Below are 21049 nucleotides of genomic sequence, written 5' to 3' on the forward strand. Positions count from 1 at the left end.
ACTATTTTAGTATTCAGGTAAATCAGAAGATATTTTCTGTCGTTTTCTGTCACTGTCAAAATTGTAACCCGGTAATAACAGCGCCTGTTACTTGGTGCAGTTTCGTACACGACAATATATTATGTTCACTTTCCTTTCTCCAAATTCTGTAAAAACTTTCTTGCCTGTGGCTAATTTAATTGGTTTGATAGAATTATTAAATTGTTGCAAAGTAGTGCAGGTTCAATTTGTTTTATCCGGAGTCAAATTATTCTATAAATAACATGTATTGGCTATGAATTGGATAGTATAAAAATACTGGGTTTTCTGTACAAGGATTGTCAATTTGATTCTTCATATAAACGAAATTTACGAGTAAAGATGGGCAAACCGTTTTTTATAATTCTAGCAGCTTCATCTGATTGAATAGTTTCAATGCTACTGTATCTCTTTCATTACAATTATACAGAAGCTACAGAAAATATAAAAAATGAACTTGAATGGATAAAATAACAGTTTTTAAGATATATTCTTCGTGAATTAACCTGTTCATTACAACAAACAAAATCTCATATCTAAATATTTACTCATATTTAAAATACAGATTTTAAGTAAAACAGGAAGTTAATATAGCTGTAGTGATATATGTGGCAGAATAACAAAATATCATATATCAATATTGTCATCATTTTTACTGGGAGTAAGCTATAAATCATCATGGGTTGCATTGAAGCAATGCAAATATTTTGTATCAGACAGACAATATTTATAACTGTTAAAGATCGTGATATGTTAAATAAGGATAAAAAACAAAACTGTTTTTAATGTCATAAAAAATCATAGAATTCCTTTGAAGAAAGAGCAACTCCCTGTCCCCAAAATCGAGAATAATCTACGTTGAGCTCTAATACAATATCATTTCGATTTTATCAGCTATTCTGGTTAAGAAGGGCTGTCTAACCTAGGCAAAATTGTTACAAGTATTCTAATCCTTAAGAGCAGAGCAAAAATGCTAGTCTCTGAACTTGGTGTGCTCAATGTAGAAACTTAGTAACTGATCAACATTGATACAGTCTTGCATTTAACATTTATAATATTACATGTTTCACAATTGATAACAACCGTGAAATATGGTACTCTGAAAATTTCGAATTTTGCAATCATAAATGTTTAATTGTGCTTTGAATGTATTTATGTTCTATTCGATTTCGAGAGACTGGGACTCTTATTTCGCACCAGATCATACAGAAATATATATATATATAAACCATTAAATTTAAAACTAATGTAAAGAAACACATTGTGCCGCAAGCAAAACTGTGGAACGAATCCGATGCTCTCATGACATAGTGCCTTTTTTAATGATTTTTATAAGATAATAGAAAAAATGTGGACAACACATTAATTTACTGAACCTGTTTGTGCTGTCTGAATCATTAACGTGCCATGCATTATTTTCCTTACTCCTTTTTCCTTCGATTTTTATTGGACCCATTGGAAGAAAGCGTCTATAAGATTCACATCGCAAACGAAGATTTCCGAATGGCCTTTTGCCTAGTGGATAAGGTACGGTCTTGAAAGTATCGAATGTAGAGGAAGCATTTTGTGTTTACCTATCCACATTTTAGGCAATGACGGGATCAATTGACTGAAATATGACTGTCGGGTGGGAAACGTTGGATGTTGGAGAACAGGTAACGTAATTAAGTCCCTTGCATAAATGGCTCTCCTATTAACAGCATTTAGGTCAATACAATTAAAATTCATTTATACGAACCACACAGTATCTGTAACAGGCACCTGTATCTCGAACGTAAACAACTCCAACAAAATTCCAGTCCATTGCATTATATATGTTAGTATCAATCTATCGAGAGACGAGACTGAGAGACCAATCGCCGTAAAATTAATACGTATAGAAATATAATCTGTTTTTATCGATTATTGGCCTATATTTGGCGTGCTGTTTTTGACAGGACGTCAGAATCATGTAATGTTGGGGACAGAAAGCTAAAGCCTCAATCATTGGTCAAAAATATAACACAGAAGCCTGATTCTCTGCCAAAAACAATATAGATATTATTTTTTTTATGTTAATTAGTATAAAAGATAGCCCCTGTATTGTAATGAAAAAGTATAACATGAGGGGTTATTTTACAGGGGTTACAATATACAATGTACATACATAATTATCAACAGAATGTCAGACTCCTGTGGTTCAATATTTCTTCATAACCAAATTAATTCACAGAACGAGAATGACTGCATGTGTCGGAAGTTGCTAGGTTTATACTTGGTAATCACATTGGGTTAATACACATTCCCTACTTAGGAAATTTGTCCCAGATTTACTTTAAGGAAATTTGTCCCAGATTTAATTTAAGTCACCAATAGATAACATATTATATTTATTGACAATACTTCATTCTTTTGTAACCAGTTACCTACAGTAATCAGTCTGTAATTTGATTTCATGATTCCTCCTCAACTTTATTGCTAATTTAAGTATTACCTGAAATTCCAGAAATTCCATCAAAATTCTAAGTGTGCATGACTCAAATGTAGATTTATCACTGTAGATGTACCTGTCAACTTTCAGAAATAAAAATGGAGAAGAAAGTGCATAAACGATGTTGTTAACACCTTTGTTGACACATTTAAATGGTGCATTATTCAGTGTAACTATTGTTTTTTTACAATATAACAATAAAAAAACAGGTGATCATTTGCTTTGTTTTTATTTACATGTAAATCATATGCATTGTACACAGCAGACAACATTACAACTATGTAAAAAACTATGATTTGAATCTTTATTCAATTAAATTACTTTATAAATGACACAAACAGAAGGCTACAGAGATTACTTGATGCCAATAGAAACCACAAATATATGAACATGCAGTAAAACCTCTGCAGGGCTCTCACACCCCATTTTGGGACTGGTGCCCAGGGCCCTTAGAATTGGGAAAAATAGTGGCGTTTTCCTTAGAATTGGGAAAACTTGGGATCTAAATTGGGAAAAAAAGATACTATTTTGCATTGGGAATGGGGCCGAATATCGGTCCCAAATCTGGCAGAGCGAGAGCCTTGCTCTGTTATAGGTAATCTGACAGGGGTACAATCTCATCTTGCCTGTCATGTGCTATTCTCTTTCTCATTGATAAATGTCTGGAAATTGCACAGATCGAGTCTTGTAAGGTAAAATGAAGTAACACCTGGTCTTCTGTTTCAGGCATTGGTGTTTAATCATGAGGGATCAGCAAGAATAGAGGATGGACCTAAGAGGGTTTGTTGGTCTAAATCATACTGTTTTACCTGATACACAGCCATACTGTCTGATAGAATAACAGTACTGGGATATTTTTGTTGGTATATTCTAAATAATTTCAGGTGTTATGTTCGAACTGCACTATATATCTTCTGAGTACATAAAATTCTATAGCACCTTAGTCAGTAAAATATTGAGAAGTTTTTTCAGAATGCTGGCCTATCTGCTATTTGACAAACTTGTCTTCAATCAGTCTATACAGACTAAATAACACTGTAATTCTCCTGTACTTTTTTGCAGTTGTTTCTATGGAGAGAGAGGTTTCAAAGATTGACACGACATGCTGCTGATCAGAAACAGTTCCTAGTGATTGCCTACAAGGATGGACGTGTAGAGCACAAAAAGGGGTCAGTGTTTAGGTGCTAGTATATACTTTGTTTACTTTTCAGCAAGTTTGATCAACAAACTGTCAACACATTGAAAGTTCCCTCAAAAACCACACAGGAATGCTCAACAGTTTTGGCCCCAAAATGAATAACTCGATGATCACGATTGCCTATGGAAAAGCAAACAACCTAAAGGACCTTCTTGTGAGAGCTGACATAAATCCACTTAGACGAACACTGGGAAGTCAACTTTGTTATCAACTGCAGTTTGTGTCCATTCATGGACACTTGTTCTACCATTGTGAGCAAATCAGACTAACAAACTTTCACCATTAGGCAAATTTTAAACTACAACTCTACCAGTGCTATTTATATGATACAATATCTAAATACAGAATCCATTACATATGACAAACTGGAAACACTATCAGCTAACACTTTCATGGCCATTTTGCTGTTATTCGAAACTGCAATAAACACATGCCAATTTCACATCACTTCACGTCCGCAGGACATGATGCAAGCCATGAAAAAATTATCATGCTTAAAACCACTGTCAAAAACTTAGATACATGCCTACGCACAGAAGAGGCTTTAATTTTGTTTCAAAAACCACTGAACCAGAAGAACTCAACATCAGACATGGATTATCCTACAAAGAACATTTGGATATTCCCTTTACAGCCACTTGTCAGGACATTTGATAATTAAACAAAAACTGCTATCTTTATCATCTGTATTGAAAATCTGCTGACATAATTTTCTATTTCTATAATATACTTAACAGACACTGCACATATCAATCAAACCTGTGGTTTTCTTAGCATAGCTAGCACTACTGTACATACTTGTTACAGAATTCTGTATCCGCTACATACTTGTTACAGAATTCTGTATCCGCTACATACTTGTTACAGAATTCTGTATCCGCTACATACTTGTTACAGAATTCTGTATCTGCTACATACTTTTACAGAACTTTTCTTATAACTGGTTAAGAATGTACATCTATGACTTACCTGTTTATACTGTTATATATATATTTGTACCTATATACCTCAGGGATACATCTATATTATATTTACATTTATTTATATTTGTTACTGTTTAATCTATATTGAACAACATATAGTAGCAGTACATTATCTAGCATCATTCCACCAAATGTATTTATATCATGACTTGACTTGACATAAAAAAACGCTAATGAAGGTACATAACATGCATGTCTATAATGGATTTTTAAAAATTCAAAACGATATTGATTGAATGGAAAAGATTTATACAAAAAATGTCTTTTCATTGTTGACAGGCCATGTGTTATGTTCAAGAATCCAATAGCACACAATTCCATCACCATAAAGAACATGAGATCGCTGGATGCCAACGAAGCCCTGGTCGTCTACAAGAAGGAGGAGTTAACGAAAGAAGTGACCAGATACATACAATTTGGTCCGACACTTTTCACCCCTCAGGCTAATGAATGGTAGGTAATTTGATACAATCTGATTCAATACAAATATATAAATTTATTATGGTTCTTGCTGCTACAGCAGTAAATGTTCTTTGGTAAGTTCATCTGCTGTTTGTGTCATCTGATAAACTGTGAAAGTTTGCACCATGAAGATGTCTAAATGGCTTAATACCACAAAGTTCATACTCTATATTTTTGTACAGTATTGATGCCAAATTTCTCTGGGTGTTATTACCTCTGAACACTATTTCCTCTATTATACCCAGTATTCAGTGATTATAAGTTAGTACACTAAGTTTTCCTTTCCTCACAGAAAAGTGTTTCTAATTTCAGCTTAGAAGTATGTTCTTCTGACAACTTTCATTGAATCACTCTGAAGTAAAATGAGTCTTTCCTTTGTTTTATTGGACCTTGAGTTTACCAAGTGGCTTAGAGTCTGTTAGTTTATAAAGCTAGCCCCTGATTTAACCACACATTCCAGATACTGCTTTCTTTTGCTATTTTCATTGCAAATTTTTGCCTCGATGTACTATCAGATGTAGGGTTGGGGAGCTGCGCTGGCGAAGTGGTTAAGGTGTCTAACCAATTTTATCATTAGTCTTTCACCTCTGGATGGCAATGGTTTGATGCCATAGGAGAGTCGCCGGGTACTGACTGCAGCTTGGTGGTTTTTCTCAAGGAACTTCAGCCTTACCATCCAAACCTGGCACATCCTCAAATGACCCTGGTTGTTAATAGGAAGTAAAGCAACAGCAAACCAAAGTAGATCCAAACCATAAAATAGTCATCTAATTACATGTATCATGTGTTGTAGAAACACGAATGTGCTGTCGCAAATCAAAGTCAATATTTAAACATTGTGATGTATTTGTAGGTTACACGAGTTTTCCTGGCACGGCACAGATCCTGGTAACAAAACAAGGGTGATACCAGGCATTCAGAAATTTGATGTTCTCAAAGTCATCCCAGATCAGCTTTATTACAATGTATGTATCACAGCCATTCACAGATGTTCAGTTTTTTTTTTCAAATGAGTCTGTTCATTAAGGATAATTCATAATGTATATGTCAAGGTCATTGTTTATATCTGGTACATAGACAGTTTAAGTATATCAAGGTCATTTCTAATCTAGTACATAAACACTGTCAGCTTATATATTTCAATGTCATTTCAGATGTGTAACACTGACAATTTATATATGTTAAAGTGATTTTTGATCTTTTGCACCAACAGTTTGTGTACAGTTATATGTATGACAAGTTCGACAAGTTAATTTTTGTTACTGGTACTGTACTGACATTACCCATATATTCTATCAGTAATCCTGTTGGATTTCATGTTTTTCTTTGTGATGAGATCAGATCCAAAAATTTGACATAGACTAACATGCTAATTGTACAAATAGGAGCAGAGTGTCCTCACCAAGAATTTAAAAACAAAACAAAAATCATAACACTATTTCTGAAAAAAAAAACAATGGAAATTTTTTAAGAGTGTTTATTCTGAACTCATGTTCACCTCAAGATTATGATATGTTGTTGAGATTTTAATGAATTCATAATTTAGATATATTATTTGTTTAACAGAAAATAACATTAATTACATATCTTTTATGAAGTAAAATATGATCAAGCTTCAGGATACCATTTTATGTCACAAAAAAACTATCATTATTACCTCCCTTGCAGGTAGATGAAGTTAGACTGAAGGATGATGCTGCAATTAAAGTGAAACTCATGCTGTGTTTTGAGCTGAATGACATAGATACTATGGTGAGTGTCTGATACTGAAAAAAATAGGTGTGTCGAACATAGGTGTCAAACACAGGTGTGTCAAACATAGGTGTCAAACACAGGTGTGTCAAATATAGGTGTCAAACACAGGTGTGTCAAATATAGGTGTCAAACACAGGTGTGTCAAATATAGGTGTCAAACACAGGTGTGTCAAATATAGGTGTCAAACACAGGTGTGTTAAACAAATGTCAAACATCGGTGTCAAACAAAGGTGTGTTAAACATAGTTGTGTCAAACATTGGTGTCAAACACAGGTGTGTTAAACATAGTGTCAAACATTGATGTCAAACACAGGTGTGTTAATCATAATTGTTTCAAACATTGGTGTCAGACGCAGGTGTGTTAAACATAGGTGTGTCAAACACACACAATGAGTCTGTTTTGTACAGAGTGTCAGCCCATGTTTCTCTCTTACAATATGTCTTACTTACCCAATATGCATTATACCATGTATCATTCAAAAATTGTTGTCAAGTTCGGTCTAATCAGATTTTAAAAAGTTATTGTAAAGAAATATCTTAATTTTCTCACTGTTTAAGTATTTTCTTCACAGTTGAATGCCACTAAAGATCCAATCGCAGACTTTATCAAGTAAGTACATTATATAGATGTACAACAAATTACTACATATTCTGCAGTATAGTACATGTAAACATGTTCTATTGTTTAAGGTCTTTAAACACACTGTTTGTGTATGAATATTGTACTTATAGTATAAGACTCATTAAGGTATCCTATTAATAAATCTACATTTTGGATAGATTAGGCTAACTCCTGTAAGTATAGCTTTAGGGATGGGGAATTCCAAGAATAAGGATTACAGAAAAAAGGCAGTTTTCATATAGTAATTGTAATGGTTAGTTAATTCTTTTGGTACTTAAAGTTTCATAATCTGTAGTTCCCATATGGTGTAGAAATTTTTACTTTTCAGAATAATCTTCAGTAGGTACTTGTAAGATGGCTGTTATTATCTGAATCCTTCAAATTAAACTCATTCCCTGTCAACTGAACAGAGAATATTGTCAGTAGTAATGAGAATAACTTGAGAAATTTTAATCATGAATTAATTCTTTGTGGTTCCTGCATTTAATGAAGGGAGATAACCCAAAATTAAACAATAATTTTTTTTTGATCGATTTTAATTTCTGTTTCATGCTTTTATGTAATTCCAGCTGTGTTTGTGCAGACGTAGTCGCATTTGGATCACTGTATACGTAAGTATTCCTATAGTACTAATTAATATACATTGTTATATATTATACAATTTTACAATGGTGTAAAGTAATATCATGATGTATCATCATTGCTTGAGCTGTTAGACTGAAGAGTGTCGGTTCTCCTTGTTGTTAAAATCATCGCAATGCAAATGAAAAAGTTCAAAAATAAATTTAATTGGTAAATTTGAAATATTTATAAACAAATAAAGCAAGATTTACATATAGTTGTGAAGTTCATTAGATTTTTCTTTTTACCGTGTGATTCCTGCAGTATCTCATCTACAGCAAGTATATTTCTGTTAAGTTCGTTGCTCAGTTTGGCTAATTCAAGATAACATTATGTATTGGTGTCTGATCTTGAACATGTTTACATCTACAGTACAGGAAAGTTTTATTTTGATTTTAGCTATATAGAATTCATGGAAAAGGCTGGAGAATTGAATAAGCTGGACAATTACCCACAGTTGATGGAGAGGAGTAAGGCGATTGGCTACACCATCACCAAGGTGATATACCGTGGTTACCATGCCCACTCAAAACTTCAGCAACTCCATGATAATGCTGTAGAGACAAGGACCAACCTTAAAATCAATGTAAGTCACACAGACAGGAAAACTTCCCAGCTCAATATGTGCTGGTGATTCAAAGACTTTTTTCTGTCAACATCCGTATCTCCTTTATCGATACTATTTGTAAAAACTTGATTGTTTTGATAATTTTGATGTTACTGTAAACGTGTAAATTTACGCGAGGGGAACATTTACGCTAATTATGTAAAGGTCGTTATGTCGCAAAAATTCCCCCATGTACAATATTTTGTAATGACCAATTGTCAGCCCATCCTTTTGTCAACTTTTATCTTCTTCTTGAGAACTGTAAGTTCAAATGAAAATCAGATATTGACTCGGGAGATACTGCATCTGGGTTAGAGTAAAGTTTATTTTTCTCTTATACATGACCTTGACATATTTTCAAGGTTACAGGAGTGAAATAGATTTAATGAATTTATGGGTTATATTCTTCAGTTAAAGGAGACCAGTGCTTGTAATATATAGTTGGGTGGTACCTGGGATGAAGTGCATTTAAGTTTCCTCTTGAAAATGATATTTAGCCATTTTCAGGCTTACAGGGGTTAGAGGGATTAGAGTGCCTATGCAGAAGAACAGACTCAGATGTGCCATCTCAGAAATCCAAACCATTATCAGTATATATCCCATATATCAACTTTCAAAACGGCAAATGACATCCTCTGTGTGTATAGTGTTCTCTGCTATATATTTGTATTATTGTTTTATTCATTGTAGTATGAGAAAGAGGAACAGAATCAAGTCCTAATAGACATGAAGCTGGAGAGTGAGAAATCACGAAAAGAACTTGGTGGGTAGACATATTTTAGATAATTTCCTCATTTTTCATTAAGGAAAAGGTTGTGATCTCATTTTATTTACATATAATCTATTCAGATACTAAGTATGAATAGACAAATGCTTTCATGCTAAAGGTATTTAGGTCAGGGAAGTTATAACATAGTAACAGATAGAATCATCACCATTACTGGGTAAGTTGATAGAGTTACCATTGATATCTAGAACATTGAATGAGTAGGCACGAAGAGACAATTACCAATCTATCATTTCCTGAAAGTAGTTGTTAATTATCTACATAAGTAGGGTATATAAACTACCTGTCAGCTATTTTTTAAATCCCTGCTGTACACAATTTTGGTCAACTGATAGCTGGACATGAAATTTGGTCATCATTATATGTGCAGGAAACAAGTCTTTGAGGCCATTTGTGTAATTTTGTGATGTTTGAAATGATTTTACCAGTACACTTATAGACTCATGTGTCTATGATCAATAAATACAGGGTTATTTATTGTTTATATGATGATCGAGGCAAGTTGTACTAGATCAGATTTTTGTTTGAATACAAACAAAAATTAAATTTTTATTTCAGAACAAAAACTACAGGTAGATGCCTTGAAACACAAGTTTACGATGCAGAAGTAAGTCATTTTACCAATGCTGATTATTGGATATAGACGTACAGTGAAACTCCTACCCATGGCTTTACCGACATTCATTCACTTCCAATATTTTGCCATTACCTAATTTTTAGGTCATCTGACTGAAGGGTCTGATGACCTATTGCGATCGCTTTTTGGCCGGCGTCGTCCGTCGTAATCATTTTCAACTTTGTCTCAAGTTCTATATGTCCCATTGAGCTGAAACTTACCTGAAATGATTGTGATATGATCCTGACCAAAGTTTGGTTATTTCGGGTTGGTCCGAAATCCAACATGGCCGCCATCTTGAAAACATATTTTCGACTTCAAAATTTGAAATCTTGTATTTTATGTCAGATGACCATTAAGGCCCATGGGCCTCTTGTTTCTTTATTCAATTCATATATCATTATCTTACCTTTTCTAGTCACTTTCAGTTCCAAATTCTGACAGCATTTTCCATCCCACATGCATGTGTGTTTGTATAGTTTCATTTACAAATTCAACACTTCATTGCCTCTGACTATATGTGTAGTAAATATGCTATGTATAAATTCAATACCTCATGTATATTTTGTTTTGAATCCTTTTGAAATATACACATGCTCTTTTAAATTGTGATTTTTTTTTTCTGGTAAATGACAAAGATCTAAGGTAGACGTAGTATGAATATATAAATGTGAAGAATTCATCATTAATAAGTAGTTTCTTGGTCTTTATTAAAAAAAAAAAAATAAAAATCAATTTAAGTTAAAGGTCAGTGGATTCAAAATCACAGTTTCTATCTCTTAATAGAAAAATACTTTTCTAGTGTATTATGAAGCAAAGTGAAAAGAGTTAAGTCATTTGATTCAAAGATAAGGTCAAACATCCGGGTCAAATATCAAATACCTTTGTTCTATATCATAGGTTGAAAAATTTTGTTATGACATTAAAGGAATCTTAATAATCAAAATGAAACAGAACTGTATAACTCAGATGTCAAAGTCGTCATTCCATTCATTCAATGGTGAATACTTTGTTTCAATATAAAAATCAAATATGATTTTAATAAAATGCTTAGTCATTACACAGTAAGACGATAATTAGAATAAAAGAATAGATGTCATCCCGTCACACAACATACAATTAATTATTAATTGATATGCGTAAACTTAATGCTTTTACAGACCTGCATTTGTGAAATATATTTTATATTTGGTGCAAAAAGTAATCATTTATCAGTCTTTTATGCTTCCAGTTAGAATCAGACAAATTGTGTGTCCCTTTCTGATGTGTCGGTGCTCTAGTTTTCCTCATAAATTCTTATTACAAAATCTGTATGTTTTTCATAACCATGTCTCCTTAGGGCTGAGGTTCAGCACAGACTAGCTCTAGAGTTTGCTGAGGCGGAGGAGAGCAATAGACAATGGATTGCAGACCAGGAAGGTTACCTACAGGTAATATACAAGTGCTAATTCATACAATGTCTTGTTACAATTAAGGCTTAGTTAGATAAACATAATTATTAAGGAATTAAAATTCTTTGAATGATACAGGGGAGATTTTTTAGGCTTGGTTGTAGTTTCTGGTTCGTACAAATCTGTGCTTATGAATGGTAGTGCTCTCTAGGGCTTTCAATATTACCTTCTTGTTGAATACAACAAAAACACATAACATCTCGCCTTGTCACTCTATACTGGCAATGAAGGGCAAACTGGTCTTTACTTTTTTTAAATTCCAAACTCGAATTAATTTCAGCTAATACTCTATATGGGGAAAATTTGCCTACATTTTCACCTTAAGCCCCTTTCACTAAGCTAGGTTGAAAATATCAGCTTGGCTAATGTTTGATGGTATCAATGAAAAGCCTACATTTGTGAATTAAACACTGGGTGAAACTTAAAAAAATGATGTAAGGACAAAACTAACCCTAGGAAATGTTTCCCCATATACAGTGCTATACTGATTTCATTGTCTATGTTCTGCCTGGGTCAGGGGTGAGAATTTATTGCCTGCCTCTCTTGGGTGAACATTTAATAAAAACAACATGTGAAACATTGTTCTAAGTGACATTATAAAGCAGGGAAGCACTTAGGGTCCCCAGTTATTTACTGCGTAAGATTTTTGACACAGTACCTGTTGAGCTTAGTTACCTCTGCAGAATTTTAAACAATACCAGCAAGGCTTTGTCCTCACTTAGGATTTGTAAATAATATCTGCAGAACTTATCCCTCTCTTCGGATTTGTAAGCAATACCTACAAGGTATTTCTCATTTAGGATTTGTAAACAATACTTGCAGGGCTTAGTTCCCTCTAAGGATTTTTTTAACAACACCTGCATGGCTTAGTCGCCTCTTAGAATTAAAAAAAAATACTTGCAGGACGTTAACATCACTTAGGATTTGTAAACAGTACTTGCAGGAATTTGTAAACAATACTTGCAGGAATTTGTCCTCACTTTGGCTTTATAAACAATACCAACAGGGCTTAATCATCACAGGATTTATAAACAATACTTGCAGGAATTTGTCCTCACTTTGGCTTTATAAACAATACCAACAGGGCTTAGTCAACACAGGATTTATAAACAATACTTGCAGGATTTTGTCCTCACGTAGGATTTGTTAATAATGCCAACAGGGCTTAGTCACCTCTTAGAATTTGTAAACAATACCTGCAAGACTTTGATCCCTTTAAGTCTTTTTACACTATACATGAAGGACATTGTGATCACTTATTTTTACATAATACCTAAATAATAAATTTGTGAAATACCTGCATTGCTTTCTACTTGAAAGCCAATACGTTTGGTATGAATAATTACCCAGGTTTACAGATTACGGCTGTCAAACTGTCCTGTGGATTATCATTCAATTGAACAGATCTCCTATATATAAACATTGTATGCATTATTTCTGAAAATCCTTATATAGACAATTTTCGTTAAGCCTGATAATTCTCAAATAATGATTTGTATGATATATACTCTAAAAATTACGTATAAGACAACAATATTTTATATACTATTGAAACTTTCTATTTTATAACAGAAGATGTCTAGCTGAACTTGTAAGAATTTTAAATTTACAATTCAACCAGGACCTTACATATCATTAACTTGAATTGAAAATTAGTAGCTGTTAAATTCTTGGCTGTTATTTCACAAAAAGCTTTCAATTTGATATATTTAAATGTTCTCTTTGTAGGCTCAGGTAGCTGAGCATGAGCTAACCAGTGACCATTACAACAGGCTGAAGGGAGTGGGAGTCAACTTGAATACTTACTCCAAAAGTTTGAGCGGACGGCCAGAAAAAGTTGTCAAAATAATAGCAGATAAAAATGCTGCAAATTTCCATCTTCACCACAGCTGAAAGAACTGCAAACTTTACATCTCCATCTCAGATATGGGAACTGCATACTCCCGTCTTCGCCAATGTTGTAAATACTGGTAACTTCCATCTTCACCCGAAACGAAAATAAGGCAAATATCAATCTTCACCACGGCTGACTATACCACAAATAACTATCTTCATCTCAGCTGAAAGTACTGCAAACTCAAATCTTTGCTATGGCTGGAAATAATGCAAACTTCAATATATACCTATACAAAAATGATTGCAAACTCTCATTTTTGTCGCAAATTAAAATGATCTTCTCCTATGATTTACGGAGTTGTCTCCCATGTCAACAGTTTTCTCGTCATCATCTTCAATGTTACAGTTCATACACGTAGACCATCTACACCGAAAATGAATGATGGTGTGCTGTGTGTGTCTCTTAAATGTGTCTGATGTATTCAGAATAATGATTAATGATTTTAATACTACAGAATTAGAACTTCTAAAGTATCAAAATTAGCTGGGAGTTATTGAAGGCTTTCAACATCTAGTATGATGCTTATAGCATTACATGACAATGAAAAAGAATTTGTTGGTGTTTGTTAGGAGAGACAATATAATTCATAAGCATGGCTCCATACCAGATGTAGCTTTATTGTCGGATAAGCACAGTATTTCCTAAAATGAATGATTATACAATAAGATACATGTTGCTCATCTTTATACTTTGGTATTAGCTACAATGAAGTAGTGAAATTTAACCGGCAAGTATTTACTATTTAGAGGTGGCATTAGCCAAATGTTTGTGTAGTACTTTTTACAACACTTCACTGGTGTATCTGTTCAGAACTGGTTATTGGGTAGTAGACATGTCCTACACCTATGTGGCATTTATAGATTCAGGAACATAATTAGGAATGTCATGTCATCTGTGATACTGATGTATTTTATATATTTTTACAAATCTATATTTCATCAATCAATTATAATATAGTTTCTTTATATTTAAAAACTATTTATCAATCGTATTATTAATATTCTAAAGTATAATCAGTGTGTAGCTAATGACTTCCTTTGGAATTGAATCTTTGTATACTAATGTATTTAATTCATGTCATGTAACATACTTGTTACAAGCACAGCTTGAACATATTTTGTGATGGTTGACATTTTCAGTGGTTATGTGTTTATTGAAATATTTATTTTCTTTATTGACTGATTCAGAATCTAGTCTTTCAATTGAGAAAAAAAATCAGCAAAGCTGGTAAACTTGCATGTGTTTTACAGTGTGTCATTTAAACTGAGATGAAATGTGGACCACCAAACAAATAGGCTGATTTCTAAAATAAATGATTTTATTGAAACTTTTGAAGCAAGCCAATAGATGTAAACCTAACTTATCAAAAAATTAAATGTTTATCTTTCTTTGTTTTGTTGATGTTTTAAAAAAAAGTGAGAGAAGAAAAATGGTGGATTTGCATCGTTTTCCTCTTTTGATATAGAATTTGTAATTTTCAAAATGTCAGTTTTATACAACAGAGCAGATTTTGTTTCAGATATATAACATAAACTTTTTCTCCATATGCAAAATTGAATATTGTTACCAAGAAGGGATAAGATATATACAACATGCAATTAATGACATCTTTTGAGTCACCTGTCTGGACCGGTTACTATATACACAGTTACCTCCCCTTGGTTTTTGTTGAGTATGTGGGTACAGGTGGCTGGACAGGATTGGCAGTGTTATACATATAGAAAGTTATAGAAAATGTATGGCTATAAAAGTGTACTGATGAAAATTGTGCAATTAATGTTAATGTTTATAGATGTTGCGTATAAATCCATTATTGTAATATACGTTGTACTTTTGTCGTTGAGATTGATAAAAAATGTTTCATATAAAATAATAAAATCACATCGTTGTACCCACAGTGAGAATGACTTATCTGTCCTTCTTGTTTATTCAAAGCTTGATCAATAAATTCAATATATACCCCTTCTTGCTCACCTATCAGAGTGATCACTTGTCTAATCCAAATCTGATGACGACTGAAAGCCCCAGTTACTCAACGCTTAGTACTGCTAACAAGTGATTAGTGAAAAACACTAGGACTTTCAAAGCAATATCAATATTCACAAAATACCGTTCGGACCTTAATCAATATATCAACAATTTGATTAAAATCATAATTGAATTTTTCACTAACCACTGATTAACTCTAGACAAAGATTGTACAAACGACACACAAGGGAATAACTCCTTTTTATAATTTAGAGTTAAATACATGATAGCCAAACAATGAATTAAATGCATCCTACTGCTGTCAGGTTTTCAGGAAATGGGACTAGGTTTCGCATCAGTCCAGGAAATACCACACAGGCATATTCACAATATTATCTAGAACAGAAATGTTTTAAATATTTCAGAAGGGTTCCTTGTGTTTGTTGATTCTGTGCCATTTTGTCAAATTGCTGTTGTCTGTTATTTAGAACATATCTAAGAACATAAATTATAATGACAATCAATATTTCCGAATTTAGTGACATTACAATAACTTTGTTCTTCCAGATGTCGCTGCTGTCATTTTGTAGGTAAAGGTGTAGGTTACCTATCAATGTTTTTAGGTCATCTGACCCAAAGATGACATATTGCTATCGTGCATTGTCCGTTATCGTCAACATTCGCTATCCATATACTTCTGCTTTAAAATACTGCTGCTGCCTGGACAGATTTCAGCCGGTCTGAAACCGAATTTGGGGCGTGGCCCCAAGAGGGAAAATTAGGCAATATTTTGCATCAAAATGCTACTCCTTCTTAATGCCTGGGTAAATTTCAACCAAATTTGATCTGAAACATTGTTGTTGGTGGGCAGTCATTTCTTAAACTAAGAAATTTGATTTGATCCTTAGGGACATAGAGATTGGGGCCCCAAATGGGAAGTTAGTCAATTTTGTTTCTTCAGAAGGCTACTCTTCCTTAATGCTTGAACGGATTTCATTAAAATATTGTCTGAAACATCAGTAGATGTGGGAAATTGATTCTTAAATTGAGAAAGATGATTCGACCCCGAGGGACTTAGGGCCAGGGCCCCAAATGTGAAAGTTAATAATGATTTTGCTTCAAACCTTACTCGTCCCTATTGCTTGAATGGATTTATATCAAATGTGGTCTGACGTATCATGGGAATTCATCAGATTTGTCAGACTATCATCTGCAATTCTGTGGTTTGTCCATACATCAATTGTCAGTCAGATGACCTGTAAGAGCTATGACCCTCTTATTTATTTTGTGTATCTGTGCATATGTCCGACGGTGATGACATTAATTAGTAAAAGACCTTCTAAATATTTCGCTGAGATAGAGATTTTAGCTATAGAGGATATTTGACAGAGTTTTCAGTAGTAACAAGTACTTTCCACAAGTGCGTAAAATAGTTTAGTGTTTTTCACTAGTGCGCAGTTGTTATTACTGTAAACACTATCATATATTCTATCTAATACATTTTCATGTCGATGTTGATAACATGAATCTTCTTGAAATGTCTGAAGTGTTAGGTCCACATTCAAGATATTCGGCTGGGGATTTAACTCGATCTCTGACAAGGTCATTTACGCTGCATCATTTGCTGACTTTCATGGAAATAAACGTTTACCATGGAATTGAAGGTCGTGTCACAAATAAACAACTCCTTCAAATGTCCGGTTTTGTGTTGTTTTTTGAACCAATTTTATCAGACGATCTGTGTTCCCACTTTTCATTGGCGTAAGTCTTCAAACGTGTTTGTGAAAAACAACACTTTTATCAATGAGATATTTCTCTATATTTCACTGGCAAAAATGGAATGATAATCATTTACCATCGTAAAGACTGACATACGGCATTGCATTCGCGGAAAATGTCGGCACAGGCCAGCAGACTTCGTCCATTTGAGCTGCTGAAACATAAAGCAACCTGCTAGGACGGTCGGATGTGTTCGTAGAGAATGTCTCTGTGACTGGATAATAGACTATAAAGAGGTATAATATGAAACCGTGTGGCTCGACCTTGATGTAACCAACAATAAAATGGAAAAATCAATCTCTATTTCTGCGAATTCGGAAAGGTAATTTCCATGAATTATATCCAAATGTTAATTATCATAAAAAAATGTCTTGAATACGTGCTATCATTTACAAATCTTCAAAGTTGTCACCTGAAGCATAGTGCATACGTATTAAACATGGTGGGTTCCGCGAATTCAAATGCAATTATGACACACAGTCCACACATGGGCCAGATTTTGGGAAGCTGAACCGAATCCAGTATGATCAAATTAATGCACTAATGTTGGATAAGCTAATTCTAGTAGCGAGTTTCTTTGAATTCAATTATACATGTTAGTATGCAGTCGTTGCAGTGATTACTGGTTAAACCCGACCTATTATCTCGTGTGATAAGAAAGCCGATTAATTACTAATACTACCTGATAATGCTGAAAACATCCTAAAATGATGATTATAAAAGTAACATATTAAGCAGTAATGTATGCATTGATCTAATCTTCCATTTTGTCTTTTCTTGTACGTTTCCCAGCAAGGATTCACGAATTGGAAGGCGGTGATCAACTGAAATAATATGATTCAGATTAACTTATTTCGCTCTGGCACGCGTATAGCATGAAACAAGAGGTGTAAAAGTCAAACAACTCCTCAATGACCAGAAGACCGAGAATTGCGATATTTGGCTTATAGATAGCAAAGATGAAGCACAACGAAGTTTGCAAAAAAAAAAACGATAATATTGAAAGGTCACAGGGGACAAATTCGATAAAACTTTCAAACAATTTCTGATTATCCAAAAGTCAATGAAGCATGGTATTTGGCTTGTAGGCTCCAGGTACGAATGTCAAAATGATAGTGGTTTTGAGAAACGCTTTGAATAACAGGTGAGTGATGCAGGCCCTTTAGACCTCTTAATTTTGAATCGTATCGTTTCTTGCGCAGTATAGTAAACTTACCTTCAGGTTGCAGCTTAGGATGTCCTGCAAAACCTGTCGATGAAATACTGAGTAGATATATATAAGTGTAACATACTGAGAAGTCCGGGTCTGAAAAATGTTGCACAAATAATCTTGGTAATGAAAAAATCACAAATGAACAAGCTTCTAAATAACTCTGATTTAATCTGATTAATCAGATAAACAACATGATAACATTACAATAGCGGACATTGCTAGACCAAAACATACAACAAAAACAGTGGCGCTAACAGGTTTTTGTTTGCGTCGGTTGTAGACCCGAAACACTTGCTTTTTGATCACACTGAGTGGACATATTTTTCGAAGAAGTTCAGAGGCATTGTGGGAACACTCCTTTGCCAACGCGACCTTGCTGTGACTGTTGAGGTATGGGTCATTTTTGGCGCTTATACCTAATTTTCTTGCCACAATACCCAAATACACATCGTCAATGCCCATGTATTGCACATAAGGAAAGGCAAATTTAAACTTTTTGGCTACATCATAAGAAACAACGTAAGCGCCACCTCCAACGTATGGCGGAAACTCGTCATACGGGTACTGTTGGTAGCTTAGGTACCACCGTTCGTTTTTGTTTCGGTATGGAGGGGCGTGTTTAGCAAGCGTCCCTGTGTAGAGTCCGGAGCTCTGATTCTTGTATGCAGCCCTTATGTGAGCTGCCATGACCGTCATATTTACGAGGTAATCATCGTCCAAAAATAGAATGACATGCGCGCGACGACAGTACTTCGTTGCCCAGTTATACGCCATTATCGTCTTAAATGTGTTGTTCATATAATTGTCAATGAAGTTTTCCTGGATGATGTCGTGGTATTTTCTACTTTCGTTGTCAATGGCTAGCTGATGCGATCGGCGATATCCAAGCATAAATACCCGTCTCATATTGGGATCGTTAGTGGTGTTCCATAACGTCCTTAGTGCCTCTCGTTGTTCTAAGTTACCGGCAAACGACTTCACAAGCACAAGAACATTCTTGGTTGCATTCTGTTGAAGTTTGAAAGCACAGTTATTCGGTTTATGGAGATACCAAAAATTGTGCGGATTAATGGGTTGGTGTTTAGTATACTCCAACCCCTTGATAGCGTCGCTTACAAGAGCTACTATATTGATATCCAGAGGATATGTGAAGTTGTTGGTATATGATAAATATTTAGATTTCGCCTTAACTCCATTCCCTGATGAGGCTACTTTCCCTTTGGGGACCAATGAGGTATTATGGGGATGACTATTAAATGGCTTACTTATTTCATGGTGTACGATATATTCAGTCTTATTGGCGTTTAGGAAATCATGTGATTTGTTTTGCCCTGATATGAGATGACGTGTTGAATTTGGCGGCATATATTTCGGTTTGTGTTCATGTCGCATTTGAACACCACCTTTATGACTAATGGCCTTGGTCCGGAAGGGATTCCATGGTTTTACCACGGGTTCATGAACACGTTCCGGAATACTTGTTGGGGCCCTGATCACTGACGAAACGAGATGTTGTTGCACTTCACTTAGGTTACCGCTGTAGGGAACCATGGAATAGATCCGATATCTATCGGATGTGCTGAATATCTCCAATACCAGTGTGAAAAATCCGAATAGTAGAGCCGTGCATAAAACGAGGCAGAACGTCCGTCTGGTTCTCCGTAACGGACGGAACACTCGGATTTGAACATACTTGTACCGCGTTAAAACCCTCATCAAACGTTTCCTCCTTAGCGTAACTACTGTTTGCTTTGTAAAAAACCAATTTGATATGAACGTGATGTTGTTTTGAATGTTTATCTGTTAGCATCATATATGGATCACGTGATTTTCCTAGACAGGCCGTAAAAGACTCATTTCCTTACAGCCTCTTCCTGTTGGTTTTTATTTCCGAGTGATTCTGATAAAGCTCCGGTTAACATTGAAACAGAAATCTGAAAATACAAACGAAATGTGTACTTAATTAAACACGTTGAAGTACGTATGACATATAAAGTAATGAATGGACAGCTATCAGACCGATAGGGTTACACAGCATGGACAACCGGACATTACCATGTATAGAATTTCTTATAATATATTAGTAGATATAAAGGTTTACCAGACTCTCTGATAAAAAGTGCAGGTAGTCTAAAAGTTTGAAATCGTATTTAGTGACATATAACTGCTGTAAATAACAATGTTGACATCATATTTGATAACACGTAACAACTCTTCATAACAATGTTGACATATTTAGTAACACGAAACCACTTTCAACAACTATGTTGACACCGTTTTAAGAAGCATGTTACCACTTTCGGTATCAATGTTGATATCAAAAGTGAATCACTGTGAGTGAGTGAGTGACAATTTTTAGAGAAATGGGAATAACAAAGGGAGATAAATACATAAGCCACACCCTTCATGTTGAACGTTTTCACTTGGAAATGCAGGAACATTTTGAAACACAAGTTCAATGTAGTTGGAATATCTCTGACACATAATTTCCTATATATTTGTTGTAACTGTTTCACACAGTGTAGAAATATTAATAAGATTGCTGTTTGCTGTGTAAATTTGTGCTAATTTATCAAAAACAAAACTAGACTGCTTTCATTA

The 21049-nt window shown here is 34.3% G+C and overlaps 2 protein-coding genes across 2 annotated transcripts; one reads left to right on the forward strand and one right to left on the reverse strand.

Moving 5' to 3' along the window:
- Positions 1-1586: 1586 nt before the first annotated feature.
- Positions 1587-15378, forward strand: LOC132562573 (uncharacterized). Its single transcript, XM_060227320.1, has 13 exons — positions 1587-1673; positions 3215-3268; positions 3551-3657; positions 4949-5122; positions 5985-6096; positions 6800-6883; positions 7460-7497; positions 8079-8120; positions 8530-8716; positions 9428-9500; positions 10083-10131; positions 11480-11570; positions 13320-15378. Exons 1-13 carry the CDS (start codon positions 1635-1637, stop codon positions 13482-13484), a joined length of 1215 nt encoding a protein of 404 aa, XP_060083303.1. The 5' UTR covers positions 1587-1634; the 3' UTR covers positions 13485-15378.
- A 3244-nt stretch (positions 15379-18622) lies between these two features.
- Positions 18623-20164, reverse strand: LOC132562569 (lactosylceramide 1,3-N-acetyl-beta-D-glucosaminyltransferase-like). Its single transcript, XM_060227317.1, has one exon. It carries the CDS (start codon positions 20162-20164, stop codon positions 18623-18625), a length of 1542 nt encoding a protein of 513 aa, XP_060083300.1.
- Between the last annotated feature and the right edge of the window lie 885 nt (positions 20165-21049).

Source organism: Ylistrum balloti, unplaced genomic scaffold (assembly GCF_031769215.1).
Source record: "Ylistrum balloti isolate Yb309-2 unplaced genomic scaffold, AGI_CSIRO_Ybal_v1 Utg371448, whole genome shotgun sequence".
Lineage (NCBI taxonomy): Eukaryota > Metazoa > Mollusca > Bivalvia > Pectinida > Pectinidae > Ylistrum > Ylistrum balloti.